The sequence below is a fragment of the Engraulis encrasicolus genome, chromosome 13 (assembly GCF_034702125.1).
Source record: "Engraulis encrasicolus isolate BLACKSEA-1 chromosome 13, IST_EnEncr_1.0, whole genome shotgun sequence".
NCBI lineage: Eukaryota > Metazoa > Chordata > Actinopteri > Clupeiformes > Engraulidae > Engraulis > Engraulis encrasicolus.
In genome coordinates this window covers 16,590,544-16,610,543 of record NC_085869.1, presented here as the reverse complement: position 1 = coordinate 16,610,543, position 20,000 = coordinate 16,590,544, and the positions used below count along the sequence as shown (strand labels likewise).

General features: G+C 44.0%; 2 protein-coding genes across 2 annotated transcripts in view; one reads left to right on the top strand and one right to left on the bottom strand.

Moving 5' to 3' along the window:
* LOC134460750 (E3 ubiquitin-protein ligase SH3RF3-like) overlaps window positions 1-15,120 on the bottom strand; it is a 154,767-nt gene extending 139,647 nt beyond the window's left edge. The window contains exon 1 of the mRNA XM_063213277.1: window positions 14,538-15,120. Coding sequence (XP_063069347.1) covers window positions 14,538-14,951 — 414 coding nt within the window. The 5' untranslated portion in view covers window positions 14,952-15,120. The remainder of the gene's footprint in view (window positions 1-14,537) is intronic.
* Window positions 15,121-19,946: 4,826 nt separating this feature from the next.
* The window catches only part of edar (ectodysplasin A receptor), a 63,674-nt gene continuing 63,620 nt past the window's right edge, over window positions 19,947-20,000 (top strand). Inside the window, exon 1 of the mRNA XM_063213276.1 lies at window positions 19,947-20,000. This exon is cut by the window's right edge and continues 119 nt beyond it. The gene's annotated coding sequence lies outside the window, so the exon portion shown is untranslated.

The following is a 20,000-nucleotide window of genomic DNA, read 5'->3' as shown; positions in this document are numbered from 1 at the left end:
CTCAAAGCACAAGTGGACACACATAAGGAGAAAAAAACACAAAGAAAATGTAACCGACAGATGAATTTTCAATATTGCATCTGGTCACAATTCTGCAATTTCTGCCTTTTGCTCAATCAGGCCGCCCAATTTGCAAATCTTTCATAATTATAAAATATCAACATAATACCTCATTCTCAAACACACTACCTGTGGTAAAGGAGCCTTCCCAAAAAGCCCCGCTGGACAAAAGACACCAGCCACTGAGTGTAAATTGTAGCATAGCCTCACTGAATTAATCACTGTCCTGCTTTAATGAGCACTCACAATACAACAGCAGTGCCAAACACACTACAACAAGCAAGATGACAAAAAAGAAACACAGTCTCCGGCAGAAGCAGAGTTGTTGGCAACATTGTTGCTACAGTACAAACAGGATGCCATGAGCCCATTATTACACAATGGATAATGGGGGGGGGGGGTGTACTATATGTACCTGTCTATTACTTTTGTAAAAGACTTGTTTAAGCAGGTTTATTCTTTTGCATATTTTATCCGTTTTACCATATGGTCCTCTGGTCTAGTGGAGTGAATGTCTATCTCCAGCAATTCTACTCTATTGTAGCACGCTGTACCTCCAGTGGCACGCTGTAATAGTAATAAACATTGAAAAGTCACAGTAAATACCATAGTACGTATACACTACTATGACATGCCCTACGACTTGGTCATTGCCATTCTGGTAACAGCAAATGTATAACACCGTGTCTTAACGGCTTAAATTACACAGTGTATTCTTCTGACCATGACAGTGTCTGAAGCCTCTAAGTGTCTGTGGGCAGTGTTCACCTCGTGTCCCGTGTCGAGAACAAATATGGATTAGTGTGAGTTTTCAAGACAAAACTTATGAGAAAAAAAGTTTGATTGACAGGAGGGGAGCACTGGAGGAAAGGCCACATCTATCAGGGTAGAGTGGACTCATGTGTCTCTCGTGAAATTTTGAGGGGAGGTTCACAGCAAAGACAAGGTTGCCGGTTCGACTCACAACCCGCCAGGTTGGTGGGGGGAGTAATAATTAACCAGTGCTCTCCCCCATCCTCGTGCATGACTGAGGTACCCTGAGCGTGGTACCATCCCGCCGCACAGCTCCCTTTGGGCGCCATATAGGGGGCTGCCCCCTTGCACGGGTGAGGCATAAAATGCAATTTCGTTGTGTGCAGTGAACACTTGTGTGCTGTGGAGTGCTGTGTCACAATGACAATGGGAGTTGGAGAAACCTACTACATATACTGTGAGGCAGTGTGTAAGCACCCTGAACTCCTCAGGCTCAATTCACAATTCCTTCTGTATAATTTGATGCATTAGTGGTGTCCTAATTTCACACTAAAACCATATAAGCTGTAATTATTGGTCTCCATGTCAATGTGCCTGAAAACCAGAAGCCACATAGTCAGTCCACTGCCTGAAGAGATCCAAATGGAGGTGACTGTTTCTTGGCATCACATGCTCACTTCCAGGGAAGAATAGTTTTGCACTCAGAATCAGTGCTGTTGGGGGGTGATGTGGCGTTAACACACCGCACCATATGCGGGCAACCCAGGTTCGAGTCCGGCCTGGGTCATTTCCCAACCCTACCCTGTCACTCTCTTCCACTTACTTCCTGTCACCTCTTCAACTGTCCTATCTAAATAAAGGTTAAACCCCCCCCCATTTTTTTTTTTTTTAAAGAGTCAGTGCTGTTTAGGCTAGTACTGATGGGAACAATGCCAGAATGCAGAATATTCTTCATTGGGAGCCTGCGCTCAGCATTACATGTACTCCTTCCCTTGTCCAATTCATGCCCTCCTCCTTATCCATGGGTGCTGCATATAGCTGTGGCCCATTACATACAGGGATGAGGCACGCAGGTAGCAAAAAGCAGGTTATGCCTACATTGCTCAAAGCCCAAGAGGATTGGGTAGCCTATATGAATAAATCTCAAATCTACAAAAGGCAGCTTTGTTAAGTGCAGAGGAGTGGGTACCTCCACAGACTTTAATGTCCATTCAAATCGTGGCAGAAATATCTCCAGACCTTTCTCCAGACCTTTCGGGTGAGGCATAAATGCAATTTTGTTGTGTGCAGTGTTCACTTGTGTGCTGTGGAGTGTTCTGTCACAATGACAATGGGAGTTGGAATTTCCCAGTTGGACTTTCACTTCACTTCACTTCACTTCACATTATGTGTGCTACAAATCACAATTGACTGTCACTTGTTAAAACTTCTGCTTTTCTGTGAAAAATCTGCTTTTGTGAATGGAAGAACAGCCTAAAGGTTTGTGGCAGGAGTAAAAACAGTTAACTTGGAGTAGGCTACTGATGTTTTCATCTTGATGTGGTTGGTGTTCATAACGGGAGAGATCATGTCCATACATACACATTAGTCAAGTGCATGCTTCCTCTTGTTGCTAGGCAACTCTCATTATGACAGTGGCTCCATTACTAAAAACAGGTTGTTGTGGTTGTATGATAATTTTTCCCCCATTACCACTCGTTCACCAGCAATACTTGGAAGCTTATGTTGCTATGTGGATGGCAATTAAATCGAATATGGATTTTGTTGTGCATGTACAAAATATGTTTTAACACATGCACCTAAAATCAGTGATTTATGGATTTACACTATTTCTAACTACATCTTGGGAATGCAATATAGACTACTAATGGTGGCAATTATGATGTAGGGAGCCTAATATAAGAGCAAAGCATGCTGTAATAAACATGACAGTTCTTAGATCTTGTTAGCAATATTCACCTCGCCTTCCCACCATGTAACCATGGAGACTGAGCACAGCCACTCAGCACTACATGATGTCATAGCCATAGCCGCACACGTTGGCCAGTTAGTACACGATTCCGCAGCTGCCTGCTGACATCACACACACGAGGCAGCTGCATGACTCTCTCTCTTACTCGCTCGCTCAGTCAAGACCTCCCAGCCCCAACCCCAAATCAGATGAGGTCAGGCTTCCCGGACCCGGAGTCTCCAACAGACACCTGCTTCAGCCCTCCCTCTCTCTCCTGGCCGTGTTGCCAGATGGGCTACTTGGGATGGGCATCTGCGGGCAAAAACGGGAAAAATTGGCCATTTGGCGTTTTTTTCTGCAGTTTTGTGCCCATAGAAATCAATGCAATTTGTTGAAATTGGGCGGAATTTGGCACATTTTGGCGGCTTTTGAGAATGCTTTGGGCGGGATTTGATCAGACACATCTGGCAACACTGTCTCCTGAGTCCTGGCCATGTCCTCATCCTCATCATGTCCCTTGGGAGACGGCTTTGGTCGGCGAGCGTCAGTCCGCGGCGCGCTCTCTCCTCTCATACATACAGAGACCTCAGACAGCCACAAACTGATGTGTCACATTCAACAATGATCCGCCTTGTTACTCCCTCCCAGCCAGCCTGGGAACCTCTCCGTGCACTTTCCCAAACACAGCGTGTCAGAGGATAATGATAGACACAGTTCCCGTGCGGTGCGGTGTGCCCTGCTCCAGACCAAAAGCTGTGAGCTCGGGTTACACTGTTCATGTCCATGTGAGGAGGGAAAAGAAAAAAAAATCAACGATCTGCCTACTTTGGTCCCTCAACACCCATACCAGCGGAAATGACTAGCCAATGACAAAAGTCGTTTTTTGAGCCGTTGTTTCTATTTTGTGAATTACTGGAGAATTCCAAATGGGGTCTTTCATTCATTTCCGCGCCGTCTGTAATCTTCCAGGCGAAGCAGCTGACTCAGACCCCAAAAACAAACCACACAGAATAAACACCTATTTTTAGAGAGGGATGCCTTTGTGTCTCTCAGGGAGGAGTGTGTGAATGTGTCTTTAGTAGCCTACAAGTGTGCTGTGTGTGCATGCAGGGGGTGGTGGCTGCCTCTGAGTATATGGCAGACTCAGAGGGTGTCGGATGTGTTAGGTGCATAAACAAAGGGTTGTAGACAGTAGGCCTAGTGCCCACTGCCCAGGGCTCTAAATTAACACCCGCGAACCGGCCAAATGATGGTGACATTTCTGTTTGGCTGGTGGAAAAGAAAACTTACTAGCCACTTTGACCCATTAGTTAGTGAGCGTGTGTTTGGCTAGTAAGATTAACATCTACTAGCCCTTTTGGCTGGTGATGAAAAAAAGTTTGTTTAGAATCCTGGAACTCGTGCCATTGACTTATTTTAAGTGTGCAGCGAGATCACACGGAAGAGGATTACAGAATTTCTTCTTCCGAGGTAAAATGCTTTTGATGCCCAGGCAAATCTGCCGTCAACTACAAGGTTATGAGAAATACATTTTGTACTGGCTTTGGGAAGATTTTTTTCTCTTAATGGTGCTGTATATAGGCAATCTACGTAGAAGGTGTTGTGATCATCATGACACTGTATAGATTTCAAAGGTTTTTTACATGACTTTCAATCAATTCTGTCTATATTGAGTGACTATGATGAGCTGTGTTCTGGAAGGAGAAGCAACATAAAAGGAGACAGGTACTTGGTAACCCTTCATAGGCAATTTCATGGCCTATCAGTAACTGTAACCGCACAAATACACCTAGCGCAACAAGAGCGAGGCAAGCGATGGAAGTAATTGACTTTGTATTGAGTCGCGCGACAAAGGCGATTCTGGAGACTAGAGCGATTCGCACGCCGACAGCGACAGTTTGAAGTTGAAATCCTTTCAACTTTCTATGACACGGTTCGGCGACCAGCCGCGACAGCCAATGACTGTATAGATGTCAGTGACCACAGCCAATGGGAATGTTTGAATGCTTTGCCTGGACATACGCTAGTCGCTTCAATCGCTCGTATCGCTCTTGCTGCACAGAAGCAATTCTCTGTCGTTTCAATCGCGTCGCGGCTGGTCTATTTGTCCGGTAAGCCCTCACTCTGAGCATTTCACGCAGGGTTATAGTAAGGCATCCCATCTTCGCCTAACTTCTCCAGTGAGGGAACCCTTCAAACCCATTACTAAGATCACATAAACAGCATACGGTACTGTCACACACATTCTTCGTCTTCTTGTCCTTGGGGTGCCATTGGGGGCTGCCCCCTTGCACGGGTGAGTCATAAATGCAATTTTGTTGTGTGCAGTGTGCAGTGAACACTTGTGTGCTGTGGAGTGCTGTGTCACAATAGCCTTGGTCTCATTAGCCGCGCTTCAGCGGCCCGGGGCCGCCCGGGGCTCAGGAGAGTGGCCGGCTCGGAGCTGCCGGCCCCGGGCCATTTTTGCCTGATCGGACTCATAGCCGACCCCAGGCACATTCAGGTACACGCCTTGTTTGTGAAACGTCAGTCGGGCACAGCCCACTTTCGCCCCAAATCACAGAAGGACAACAACAGAACAACGACAAAGAAGGAGAAGACGGCAAACTCTGCTGGAGCAGGTCGCCGTTTGGCTCGTAGCCTACGGACAAAGACGACAAGAACTGCAAAGAAAATGGCTTGCCTTTCAAGAACAGTTTTATTACATGGCAAAGTTGTCGATTCAGAAGCTGTATGGGACGCAGCGCATGTTAAGAAGACAAAGACGCATGAAAATACGAGCAGCTCGACAACTGAGAGTGAACAGAAGGAGACGTGCGAACATGCCCAGTTAATCCCCCCAATCGCGCACAGAAGCATGAGCCCCGGACATAGCGAGACATGAATGTGCAGGTAATTGAATAAGTTACCATGTGAAAGGAGACCAAATCCCGGAGACATAGCACCTTCATCAGTTGCTATAGAAAATTATGAGCCCCGGACATAGCGACACACCCCCTCGTTGCGGCGTGCCACCTGTCTATTCATTCATGTTATTTCCATCCATTTGACATTAAAGCCCTTGTGTAAATTTCAAACTGTGTTTGGCGATCTGTCTGAAACGTGCGATATAGCCTACCAGACCTTCGGCGATAATAGCGCAAAAGCTAAATAAGCCGACATAAATGTCATGTGTGAGTATTTGTGAGACACTTTTTATTGGTGTCCAGTGGAAAGCATGCCAAATCACGATAATGGCACAAGAGTTGGCGGCTAAAAGCAGAAAAAAAGCCGACATGACTTAGCTATGACATCCCAAGTTTAAGTGTAGTGGTGCCCATGATGCCCTGATAACAACAAAAAAGTTATGTTGGCTAAATAACTTTAAAAACACAAACAGAAGTGCCAAGGTTGCATCTTATGAAATTATGCCATAAGAAAGCCAAACACCCCAAACTAATGCTTAACCATAATTTGCCCAGAATTTAGCGATAAGTCCCCCATGCAGCCACATTATTACACAGAGGTTGACCCCGCCTCCGAGCCTCGGCGGTGCTTGATGGCCCCGGATGGCCCATCGAATTCGACGGGCCAGGGAAAGCGGCCCTTAGCCCCACAACCTGGCCCGGCGGCCATCTTTAGCCCCTAGCCCCCTTTTGATGAGATCACCGTCAGCCCCCTTTTGTCCGGGCCAGCCCGGGGCTGGCCCTGCAATGAGACTAAGGCTAATGGGAGTTGACAATGGGAGTTGGAGTTTCCCAATTGTACTTTCACTTTCATTGCTCACTATACTGCCCTACAATTTCAGAACGCAGTATAATTCAAAATGGCAAACTGAGAAAAAAGGCTTTAAAGTTTCCTTTCTGTCCACGCGACTGTGTTGGAGGTAAAGTGGTGATGACACTTCCATATAATACTTTTTTATGGTGAAAATTTATGCACACAAGAAAAAAGCAAAAAAAACAACATTCTCATTACTTTTTAGCTGAAAAATCATTATACTGCGCTCTGTTGTGGTATTACTGTCTACACCAAAACCACGGTGTCAATGGAGAAGTGCAGTATAATTCGCATTATACTGCGTTCTTGGCTAGTACGACGTAACCTCCTAAAACCAAAAAGCGCAGTATAATCAGTTTTTTGCGTTTTTTTCCGAAACGGGACCAAGTTGGGCCAAAAAAATTTAACACAAGAAAAAGAAGGTATTTTAAAGCCAATTTCCGGTCTAAACCCATTTTCGACCATTTTCAAGATACTGCGTTCTGATATTGTAGGGCAGTATAGTGATAGTAGCCTATTAAATCAATTGCATTATTTGGGTGTTTAAGTTTACTTGACAGGTAAGAATGTAACTCACAAATGTTTCACTTACTAGTCTCTGTTAAAATGTAAAACGTGAAAAGCTTAACGTATAAAGAGATATGAATGTACAGGAAGGCATTCTATACAGCACATATATTGTACAGTACATGCTGTCAGTGTTGCGACTGTGCACTGCGCCTTACCCTGTTCTTGCTTAATTTTTCTCCCTGTAAATCGCTTTGGTCAAAGGCGTCTGCTAAATGCTATGTCATACATAATACAATATAGACTATAATATGTTGCAATTAGAGCTGTAACGATATTGTATCGAACCGAGAAATCGTGATGCACAGAGTCACAATACTGTATCGCGATACAAGGAGGCAGTATCGTGATGCGCCCTTTTAACGTTTGATACCCATCAGCCCAGAAAACAATTGATATGAAGTGATAGTGCTTCCAAGCATCATCATTATTATATACAGTAGAAACTTTTAAAAACTATTAGTGGCCTCTTGTGACCTATTTACTTATAAACTATCATAGTTTCTATTCATAAAGTTTATAATGTTGGCAAATGTGAAATCGTGGGGTGTATCGAACCGTAGGTCATCAATTGTGATACAAATTGAATCGTGAGTTGAGTGTATCGTTACAGCCCTAGTTGAAATATAAAGTGCACTGCTTTCTTATCTACCCATCTTGACTCATTAAAGGCTTATACTAATTCAGAAAAGGTCAATAGAATATTAATATTCAAATACAATGCCCACTCCAGTGCACACAGCACATTGCATTTTGTCATATTTGTTTGGCTATTACCAATACAAACACTACAGTGAACTTCAAAAGCTGAAAACATTCGAGTTCTTCATTATGAATGTGAGCAGAGCACACAAACAGTAAACTGATCTGCATAAGGCCATCTACTGTACTGTACTGTACTGTATCATGTTTATTCAACAGGACCACTGGGTTATTTAGCACTTTTATAGCGCGGCACAGTATTCTGTTCCCTTGGGTATCGAATGTGTAATTACTTGCTCTGCCTTGGCTCCCGCTCCTCATGACAATAATGTAGTCATGGAGCTGGAGCTCTTACACAAGCACTTCATATGGCAAACTAACGAAATCCAGCACCAGCGAAATCCAGCACGAGCGGCCACAAATGTATGGCTGTAGCCCCCTGATGAACGCCATATCGTTCCACCAGAGGAACGCTGTAATACGCATTGAAAAGTTAACTACCATTGTACTAAACCACTGCACTACTACACTGACACTTACACAGGGCCAAGACAAACTGGGCTGACTAGACGCAGGGATGACTGGAGCACTCGGCAACTTCTTTAGAGGTTTTTTATTTTGGTGCTGCACGAAGTCAGTGACATTTCGGCGCACCTGCGCCCATTAACACAAGCCTTTAGTAATGCACTACGACTTGGTCATTGCCATTCTGGTAAGAGCAAAATTTATAACGCCAGGTCATAATGGGTTAACAGTCTAACTATCCTCCAGAGCACTAATACAATATGTACGCTATGATGCTGGTTATGATTACATATGTCCTCATTTGTTAGTCCCTTTGGTTATAAAGCATCTGCCACATGCAATGTAATGTAATGTAAGCGTAATACCAGCATAGTGCATCAGAGGTTAGTGCATGAAACAGTCACGGTAGAGAAGGGTCTTAACTAGCTGGAGGCAAGTCTAGACCGCTGGAGTTGGAGGAGTCAGTGCAACCTGTGAGGAACATACAGCGTTAGAATGGCCTTCAGATTAACTCGCATGCATTCAGACAATGCACTCATAAAGCCTGATAATATGAAGAATCCACACCTATTCACAGACAGGGCCGGTTCTAGGCATAGGCAGACTAGGCGGTCGCCTAGGGCGCCAAATGTCCTGGGGGGCACCAAGGTCCATAGAATTACAACATTAATCTAAATAAAGCATTACATTTTACATTTAATGGGCACTCAGTTTAAATGAATGGTACTACATCAGCTGTGCTAGATCAGATGTATGACACCATGTTTTCAGATGCCAACGTCAAATCCCACAAAAAGAATAGATCTGTGCTCGCCTAGGGCACCAAATTGCCTAGAACCGGCCCTGTTCACAGACATAGTAACGACTTGAATTACGTGAACGATAAAGAGGCCTTGCAATGGCACAGCAGGTTCCAAGCGGTATTTGCAGAGACAAAAGGAGGAAAGATGGCCATGGCAGCTAAAACTAGGATGAAAAGAAAACAAACTGAAAGGGATTACCAAATAGGTCTCAGAGGTCAAGATACAGAGATACAGAGATAAACTCGAGGTCATTTTCACACTTTGGTGTGGCTCCTAAATATAGCAAACACCCCATGAATGTGTCTGCAGTCATTATTGCCCCCACGATGAACAAGACACAAGATTTAGGACAGCGTTCAACACTGGCTAGAGTGTCCCTCAAGAATGTCATTAATGAGCACTTTCACCACCATGGCCAATGGTGTCTCGAAAAGCACAAGACTAAGATAACCAATGACCTTTCTTTGATTAAAAAAGGGCCACTGAAGCATAGACAAACTCTGGCTGTTGTTGGTTTACTGGTAACAAACTGTCAAATCTGTTCCATTTTCTCTACAAAGGCAAAAGGGATCCACTGTAGAGATCCATTCTACCAGTACTACTCATAACTGACATGCATCTGTAGTGCTGTAACGATGCCCTCAACTCAAGATTCGGTTCGTATCACGATCTTTGACCTACGTTTCGATACACCCCATCGTTTTTCAAATGGGTATTTTTAAATGAATTAATTAATGAGCTTTTTCACATTTGTCAACATTATGAAAGAAAATTATCAATAAACACTAGATTTGAGGCATGGAAGCACCATCACATCATATTGTGGTTGTTTTCTGGACTGAAGGGGTAACAGAACTTTGAAGGTGAACAGAACTGTGAAAGGCGTGTCACGATACTGCCTTCGTGCAACGCGATACAGTATTGTGACTGAGTATCGCTGATTTCTCGGTTCGATACAATATTGTTACAGCCCTAGCATCCTGTGATGTGTAAGAAGGGACAGTGCTGGCCCTACAGTGGCCTAACGGTCGGGCACTCGTCTACTATGCGGTCGACCCAGGTTAGATTCCCGGCCGGGGTCCTTTGCCGGTGCTTCCCCACCTCTCTCTCCCCACTTGCCATCTTCACTATACTGTTGTAAAGAAAGTCAAAAAGACCAAAAAAATATCTTTTAAAAAAACAAAAGAAGGGACAGTGCTGTCTTTCAGAGGCTGTAGACTGGTCTTTCCTGCCGTGGCGCAGGTTCCTCTTCCACTAGACTAAACAAACAACCTTAGGAGAGAATCAGTGCTCCGCCAGCCCCAGGAAAAGATTTGCTCTAGAGCTCCACACAGACACTTTCCTACAGCAAGAGCCGACTGTAGCCCCCAAAATATTTAAGATGGCTTCAACATGAATGACAAGAGCCAGAGTGGCACACAGACCGATTTGACTTCTTCAGAGTTCTTTGAGTCCCTCGGTCCATGTTTTTGTTATATGTCATAGATTTCTGTATTCTTATCTTAAAATTGGCAAAGGAATGAGACTTCAAAAGACAACACCTAATATAATTACTGTATTTACCTCACTTTATCACAGGAAAAACTTTGGACTTGAAAATAGATTGGAAGTCAAATCTAAGTACAAAACAAAATGATGCGCAGCACATTTTGTTTTGTTGTTTTTTTTTCCCATGTAAACAACCTCCTGTCCAATTAGCAGGAGATTATAAATTCCATTTATGAATACGGAATGACGCTTCCTTGGGCACGCACTTCATATTTCTCATTTCCCTGTGCTCAGAGCTGCACTGAGAGGTGAAACAAACTGATTATTGGTTCCTCTCACCATTTACTCTTTTTCTCTTTCTTTCTTTCTCTCTCTCTGTCTCTCTCTCTCTCTCTCTCTCTCTCTCTCTCCTTCTAAACATATTTCAGAAGACATCAAGCGCAACACACCACTTTCATTAGCCAGTGTTCAAACTATGCTGCATGCATGCCCAATTGAATTACTCCAGTCAATGGACAAGATAATCTTACTGAAGCTTGTTGTGACGCTAAAGCAACACTTAATAACTATTAGCGAGTCTAATCCATTCTGATTGAAGCCAACAATGCATTCACTAGAGCTCTCCATCACCATTCTCTTCCGTCTCTGATTTGTTTCAAGCGTGTACCAGCCTAATTATTACACCAACTATTTAGCAGAAGAGTCTGAAATTTCTTTACATGTTCTGTCACGATAGACATGTTCAGCAGATTGAATACTTCAACACAATATGGCACAATATGATAATATGGCAGTTCCATCAAACGTATAGCCTATGGCTATGATTCCTTGCAACTTAAAGACAGATTTTAGTTATGGACACATTTTAACTGCAGCCAGACCATATGATGGCACAATGTTTAATGACACTGATTAATTTGCATTGAGAGCATCCGGAATTTTTTGTTTTCACTCTGGCGGAACAAATACTTAACTGGTGGTGGGTGCATACCATTTCCGTTCCCACAGACCTAACAATCATTGAAAATGCCACACTTCATACTGCAAAACCGCAGAGCCATTGCTTTAAGCGCACTGGTATTGTGGAGATGCAGCAATGGTTTTTTTTTCCCCTTGAGGTATTGTTTACCTCTGGATGACAAATGAAGAATAGCTGCGCCATTGAAATGGTTATCATAGGAATGAGCTCCCAGCACTTCTCCCTCAAGCAGGGACAAAACCAGCGGGCAAAAGAGGCACGTCAGCCCAAGCCGACCAAAGACTTGAGAGCATTCCACTGCTTCTCTTATTGACTGGTGTTTCAAAAGCAACTCATGTCAACCGCATTCCCCAAATTTGTGTGTGTGTGAATGTGTGTGTGTGTGTGTGTGTGTGTGTGTGTGTGTGTGTGTGTGTGTGTGTGTGTGTGTGTGTGTGTGTGTGTGTGTGTGTGTGTGTGTGTGTGTGTGTGTGTGTGTGTGTGTGTGTGCATGTGCGTGTGCGTGTGTGTGTATAGAAAAGAGTCGTGTTTTCAGATTTAGCTATTGTTGTGTCTGTGGTGACGGGACTTGGGAGGCATGCATTCTTCTGCTAACACCCTGCCAGCCACCCCCACACCACCCCCACCAAGTGCACTCTATACTGCCTCATGCTGTGCAGTGTAGTGGGTCGCTAAACACTCATATTAGGGGTGCTACATGCCATTAGGGTGCTACACAAACACACACACACACACACACACACACACACACACACACACACACACACACACACACACACACACACACACACACACACACACACACACACACGTTCATGACAGAATACGTACATGGAGTTGATAGTACCATGCCCACTGTGAATACTCAACATACATACACTGAATTTCAAGGTAATTGATCACAGAATCTGCGAATTCTGACATCATCAAAAAGCTCTACACCATTACACAACCAAACGCAAATGCCACATTTCCCAGTGTGTGTACTCAGTTACCAGATCACATGAGTTGAAAAGCATAAGAATGACATCTATGCATCGAGGCAGGTGCACTTAAATGATCTCTAGATGAAACAGCTGTTCCATACAAACTGATGACCAAAAAATCCATAGTAGTCAAGCGGCTGGTTACACCCCGAGCATTTCCTAAACCTACAAACGACTTCCTGTCATATTCCAAAGGCTGTTTTTTTTCTCTGTTCAGACCATGGTCTACCAATTATCTCACATGCTCGAGAGACAGCTTACAATAAGAAAGGGTTTTTAAAGTCTCTCTGGCTCAATCCCACAAAAGGCTCACTAAGAAACTGCAAACTATTCAGAAGGGATATTTAAAGACATTCATTACATAGGTATTACACATACATTAGCCAATCCTTTTGAGATTTGACAGTGCTCAGTAAGTATTCAATTTGGCTTCACCATTCCAACCATTGACATGAAGAAGGCTTTTGTTCTACTTAGTGGGGCGCATAGAATCAAAACTAAATTCTGTGTGTGTGTGTGTGTGTGTGTGTGCGTGTGCCAGTGTGTGTGTGTGTGTGTTTGTGTGCGTGCGTGCGTGCGTGCGTGTGTGTGCATGCATGTGCATGTGCATGTGTGTGTGTGTGTGTGTGTGTGTGTCTGTGTGTGTGTGTGTATGTGCGCGTGTCCGTACGTGCGTGTGCGTGCGTGTGTGTGCCTGTGTGTATTTGTTATTTGTGTGTGTGTGTGTGTGTTCAATCGATGCTTTATTATCTGCCCACCAGTGGTCTGCAAGACCCACTTGCAGCAGCAGTCCCCCCCCAAAGACCCTCAGCTGTGTCAGCAGCAGCAGCAGCGGCGGCAGCACAGTCTCTCCCCTGGCCCTGTCTGGTTGCTCTGTAACAGCATATTAAGTCCACACTTTCATCACCAGCATCCAGTGGGATAACTGAGGTAGCGGGAATGCTGTGCTCCCATCAGGGCCGCTGACAGCTTTGGCCAGGCCCGGGACAAAATCAACTAAATGGGCCCCCTGATCCAATACCTATAATCTAATGAAGACCCAATTGTGGGGCCCCTTTCTCCTTGGACCCAGGACAACATACCCCTTTGTCCCCCTGTCCATTTCCCTGGTGGCCATCCATGCCCTTGGGGTCCAGTGATGCCACTTCTCACAAAAGGCTAAAGAAATCAATGATGGGGCAGCCCCAGCCCCAGCCCAAGCCCCAGCCCAAGCCCAAGCCCAAGCCTCTCCACAGCCCAGCTAGGAGGAAGCATCCAGGGGCCATGGCAACAGTGAAACGAGGATGGATGCTCTGTTTCGCTAACTGCTGTTTATAGACTCCACATCCAAGGACCAAGGTATCCAGAAAACCACACAAAAAAGCCCAAAGAAAGGCTCGACTTGAGTGGTCAGAGGATAGGAAAGAGGCATGTACAGAGGCAATTAATCCTCAACTTGCATGTTGCCAAATTTCCAAGTTGACATAACCCACTACAAAAAGTAAGGTGGCCTCTTATGCAGTGCAAGTCAAAACAACACGAAAAAACCTACAGCCAAACTATTCGCTCCTTTTTCCAATAATGACCTCAACACTGTTCCAAATGGTGTTGACATGTCATACGCACATGTTCCTTTACCATCTGAATGTAGGCTTGTAAGCGCAGTGATGGCAGTTCATGCAAACTGGCTAAGAAATACCATGCTCCCAGGAAGAACGGTAACATTGTAGTACCTCCACATTAAATGGAAAAGCAGGTCGTCAATAGAGCAGCCTATCAGAAGATCATTAGTTAATGACTACTTGATTAACTTCATTCAATTGGGTTATGTGCTCTTGGGCACCTATTTATGTGGTTGGCTTTAGTCAGAAATGAGACTAATGCATTTGATCACATTTCAAACACGAACGTTAACGTGGTGCATCAAACCTCAACAGAGAGGCTTTATGACAACCTATTTGCACATGTATTGCATCCTGACCAACCTTCACTGGAGAGCTTCTTGTGGCATTGGGCAAGTCTCGGATGGCTGTTCCGGGAGGAGACGCAGAGATACCGGCAGCACATCCGAGCGATATCCCGGTAAGCGATGGTCTTCCCCCATTCCTTGGGCGCTGTTTAATTCCGTCCAACAACCGTACCAGGAGTATATTCGCTGGTAAATCATCTACCCCACAATCTACCAATATGCGACATTCGGGGCACCGTAATTCGTTGCGGGAACAGACGATGTTTTCGAGGCAACGGCGGCAGAAGGTATGCTGGCAGGGCAATACTTTGGCGGTTGTGTCCAGTCGTTCCAAACATACAGAGCATTCTAGTAGATCCAGAAGCGACGACTCGTCCATTTTAATCTGTACTGTTGTTGCTGATTTCATACGATTTCTCTTGGTGTCCATACAATGTTCCAGAAACCGTGCAGTACATGCTGGCTGCTCGGGAACGTGAGGTAACTCCCCCGAAAGGGGCTCTGGCGTTCGCCGTTTCTCACACAGCTGTGCAAAAAGTGAGGTCACTACATCAGCGCACAGAACTCATGCGCGCTCGTCCAACTACGAAGCCACCAGCTGAAGTGAGGCGCAATGACGCCTTTACAGCTTGCCCTAGCTAGAAGTACTGTGTGTTTCAGACTCCACTCAGCACAACAACAGTCTACATCATGCTTCCCCTGTAATGATGACTCGCGATAGGCTGTGTGGTGAGCTGAAATAAAGGCGCAAGCGACTCTATGCATTATGGCCGAACGAGTCGCATTATCCATATCCTTGGTCCCTGGCCATAGCGCATTCGAAATTGACGTTGGCTACTGGAAGTAGGCTATCTATGGCGCGGTTTTGTTATGCCTAATTTATTGTAAATGTAGTTTAATTGATTCACTCTTAATTGAAAGTAATGGCCTATGCGCATCAGTCTAAGGCAGCCCTCAACTTGTTAAAAGCAGCTGTAAAATCTTTAATCAAGACAAGCCATTACAATATCATACATTTGTTTAAACTAAATAACCAATGGAAATAGTGTGGGGTATGTAGGTTAGATTGCATTTTTATATGGCACACATTGGCACATGCTTTCCCTTCTGTGATGGACTCCCAGGCTTTCCCCTCAGAAGATGGACTGATCATTTTATTGTAAGCTATTTGTATTGTAAACACATTTTTCATTTGTCAAACGTTTTTATGCGTTGTCAAAAGTTTTTTGTTTTTTTTTAATGCATGGAATCCCCCAATGATGAAGTCTAGGCGTTTGCATTCCTCTTTTCATTTACACTATTTACAGCGCGTTTCCCAAATATCACCTATTATTGTTGGGTCTGCACAACCAGGATAAAGATAACTGTAAACATCAAATAGCCAAGTACCTTCGGTGTGGAAAGGTAAGCGCCGTTTAAAGATGTTTTGAAGGCATCTAGGGTTGCATAAAACAATGTGACCCAGTCTTGAATATGTAGCTACTGCCCTCTGCTGTGAAACTAATCAATTACACCTTAGAATCGGCATTCTCTGTCCCCAAGTCCACTAGGCCAATTGAATTGAAACTTGGAAAATAGCCTGGACGAATGTTATTAAAGGTGCACTGTGTAATATTTCCAGATTCCAGAATAGTTCCAGAACCCATGCTGCCCATTCACAAATCTTTCCTTTTTAACACATACTCACCACCATCAAATTAGTAAGTAGGCCTATTGTTATGACTGGAAGATTTGCACTTTTCATAGGCTACATGAAAAGGGGGATATTCTCCATCTCCTCCACCATTTAGAATTTCCAGAAATTGTCATTTTAACTTAACGTGCTGTATTTTGGTCATACTAGGAAACATTGGTGTTTACTTTTTAAAGTAGGGCCTGGTAAATATTTAGTAAATATTCATGAAAAGAACAAATTTGGCAATAGCCAGCTCCATTTCAATGAGCAGCATAGTTGCAATACATACTCTGGCCACAATCCTACACAGTGCACCTTTAAAATAGGCCTTCTGTCGCTGAACTCAGCTAGTAGTTGGCCTTCATCATCACACGTGCGTGTTATAACATGTCCAGTTCATGCAGAGAGCCGCCCGTCCCTGTAAATTACAGGCGCAGCAGTAGAGCGGGGGCCAGCTAAGTAGTTAAGGGAAGCACTGCACATATTAACACTATTAAGTCATGACATCCCGCCTTGGCTCTCACAACAGTCTTCTGCCACCCACATGGAAGGCTGCAGCCTGTGCTTCTTTGTCCTCCTCGCCTAGGCTGCAGACAGTCTGCCTGCATGCTGGGAGTTTGGATTACTCCAGCTGACGGTGTACCCTGACACATCTGATTGCTGCACGTCAAAAATAGCCCATACGAGTTTGCTATGTTTATCCATATAAAATAAATGAGCCAATCCTAAGCCTCGTTATTCTGCAGTTCATCTGCATGCATACTAAGTCTTAAATGATCCAGCGAAAGTCTCGACACACTTTGCAAATCTGAAATCTAATCAATGTTTTGAAGATTTCCTCACTCAGCAAATTCCACACTCAACCAAGAGTAGCTAAATACAGTAATTGCTCTGTGGGTCATCACACACACAGTACAATAGTCAATGTTATACATTACAACACGACATGGAATTGATGACAATTTGAAATTATCAACTGAATATGACAGTAGCATAGGCCTATGTTCCGTCTGTATTTTCCAGTCAGCTGAACTGCATTGTCCTATCCATGGCAACCATGGCAATAATTATGCCTAGTATGCCACTTTTGAAAAGTAGGCCTAACATTGAGGACAATATTTCAGTAAGTACAAAATATATCACCACAGTATGTGCACACTATGTTTAATACAATATTTGTTGAACTTTCAACATAAAAGAAAGGTTCACAATATGACTCGGGCAAATCATTTACTTTACACAAGTAATGTCAATCTGTTAGAAGACCATCAAAACTTTACTCATCTAATCAGTCAGAATACTGTATGGATAATAAAAATGCTACTAATAATAGGCTAATACTAATACAAAACTTACTATATAAGGACAGATGGATCTGCAACCATCTCACAGAGACGTCTAGGTGGGCCACAGACTTTGGCACCTCAACAGCTAGCATTTGTTGATGAGAATGGTTGAAGAAAGTCGGCAAGGTCCCGAGGAGATCAGGTTGCAACTCCACTGCCGTTATCTTTTTTTTTTTTTAACGAAATTTGTATGTCTTTTTGCCTTTATTAATGACAGGACAGCGAGAGAGGGACAGGTCATGAGCGGGGAGAGAGAGATGAGGGAAGGACCTGCACCTATTGCCCACCGCCAGGCCACAGCAGGGCCCACTGCCGTTATATCAGGGAGTAGAAATCTAATCTGGGGTGATTATTTATTTTCCTTCCCATGGCACAATACACCACATTGAGGAGGAATGTCATGTGTGGGTGGTGTCAACCAAAGAAGCCTCTCTCTAAGCCCAGTCACAGAAAAGCCCTCCTACAGTTTGACAGGGCTAATTTAATCAAAATGAAGGCTACAGGGATTCTATTCTCTGGAGTGATGAACCCAATATCCATCTTTTTAGAACTGTTGACATTAAAACTATAATGTTGGAAAGATGAGGAATATGAAGAAAAATGCATGGTGCCTAGTGAAACATGGTAGGGATAGTGCTCTCAGGTGTGGTTGCATGAGCGCTGCAGGTGTTTGAGAGGGGTTTTCATTGATGTAATCATGAATGCATAGATTGCTCTACGAATAGGGAAGATGTCACCATCACTCCATGACATTGATTATTGTGTTAATTTCCGACATGGCAATGACACCCAGGGCAGCCAACAGAGGGGGGTCAAACGGGTATGTTGTCCCGGGCCCAGGGAGATAGGGGGCCCAGAATAGGGTCCTCATTACGTTACATGTATTGCGTGGGGGGGGGTCTTTCAGATGACTTTGTCCCGGGCCCGGCCAATGCTGTCAGCGGCCCTGATGACACCTATGGCCACTTCTGATTACTATGGGGTGGACTCAGCTTTGCACCGCCATAATTTCACAAAAATGGAAAAATATGTTGTGTAAGTTATATTATTATTAGCCTTCATTTTCTCTTGTAAGCTTCAGTTGTATTAAGCTTATAACCACATTTTGGAAGTAACTTGTGTACTTATTGAAATATTGATAAAAACTGTACTTTTTAAAAGGGTTTACTCATTATTGCTGTGCATTTGCTGTGAAGTGGCGAAGTATGAGGTGATATTTTGGCCCTATACCTAAACAGCAAATGAATGAGATACCACATATAGTTGCTAATGTAGGTCACAACTAATAGATTTGCAAAACAACTTGCTTTTACTGCATAGCATAAGATGTGGGAAAATCTTGCCTTGTGAAGTACCATATAGGCTTAAGATAGAGAAGCTCTACATGGTAGACTATTGTGCAGACAAGTGTCTATGTCCCCATGTAGCCTACATAACTGTTCATAAAGCAAGTGTGATTACACGGTCTGATATTTCAGACCTATTTCACCACTTCTTCATCTTCGCTCAGTTCTCCGGAAGCACTTGCAGACAATTATTGTGATCAATGTACCTGAAATGTTTCTTCTGATGTTGTCAGTGGTTGAAATTGAAAGGTTTTCAAGGTTTCAAAGACGCTTTGATCTGTCTTTTCCCCTGCGGATGAGGACAGAGTTGGAGGAGGGTGGACACGCAAAAACAAACTTGTTTCCCTGTGTTCATCTGGTCACTTCCTTTGCCAGGGGGAAAGTACAGATCAACTGCAGGTCCAATCGGAGCCAAAGAGGTCCACGGCACACCTGTTTTGAATCTCAAGAACACAAGATGCTTTCCACAGAGATCAACAGGTAAATAAACTCTAATTTATCCACATACATACAGCATGAAAACTTTCATGTGCCATCTCTCCCTAAAGAGTTATGTTCTTTAATTCCATGCTTGCAACGTCGATTTGACTTTACCAAACATCACAAAATTCCCATTTTGATAGGTTGCAGCCTGTTGGTTGTGTGAGATTAATGAAAAGGTGTTTGGTTTTGAAGGATGCTTCCCCCTAATATGAGGCTAATGAGTCATGATGAAAGGATCTGGGGTAGCTATTTGCTGATAAAATAGCACAGAACGCTAGAAAAAAACAGACAGCCCAACGGAAATGTAACATCTGAAAAGAAGGCCGGCTGTAGCCTATATAAGAGACAGGAGGACGCACAGAATTACGCACACTGGCGAGGGTAGCTTGAGGGCAACACATTCAATGCCGTATTTCGGCCATGAGGTGGCGGCCTATGCACGAGCTGCAGTACAGTTGCGCCTCTCATATGTACCTGAGTCAGGTTAATTTTGTCCACGTTTTGGGCGGAGAGTATTCTACTTTTTTCGAGGAGGAGTCATTCGCTCAGTAACCATGCACTTCACCCATCGGGAATCGGAGACCTTGGAAGTGGATTACGCAGTTAACACAACATTCTTTTCCTAAGGG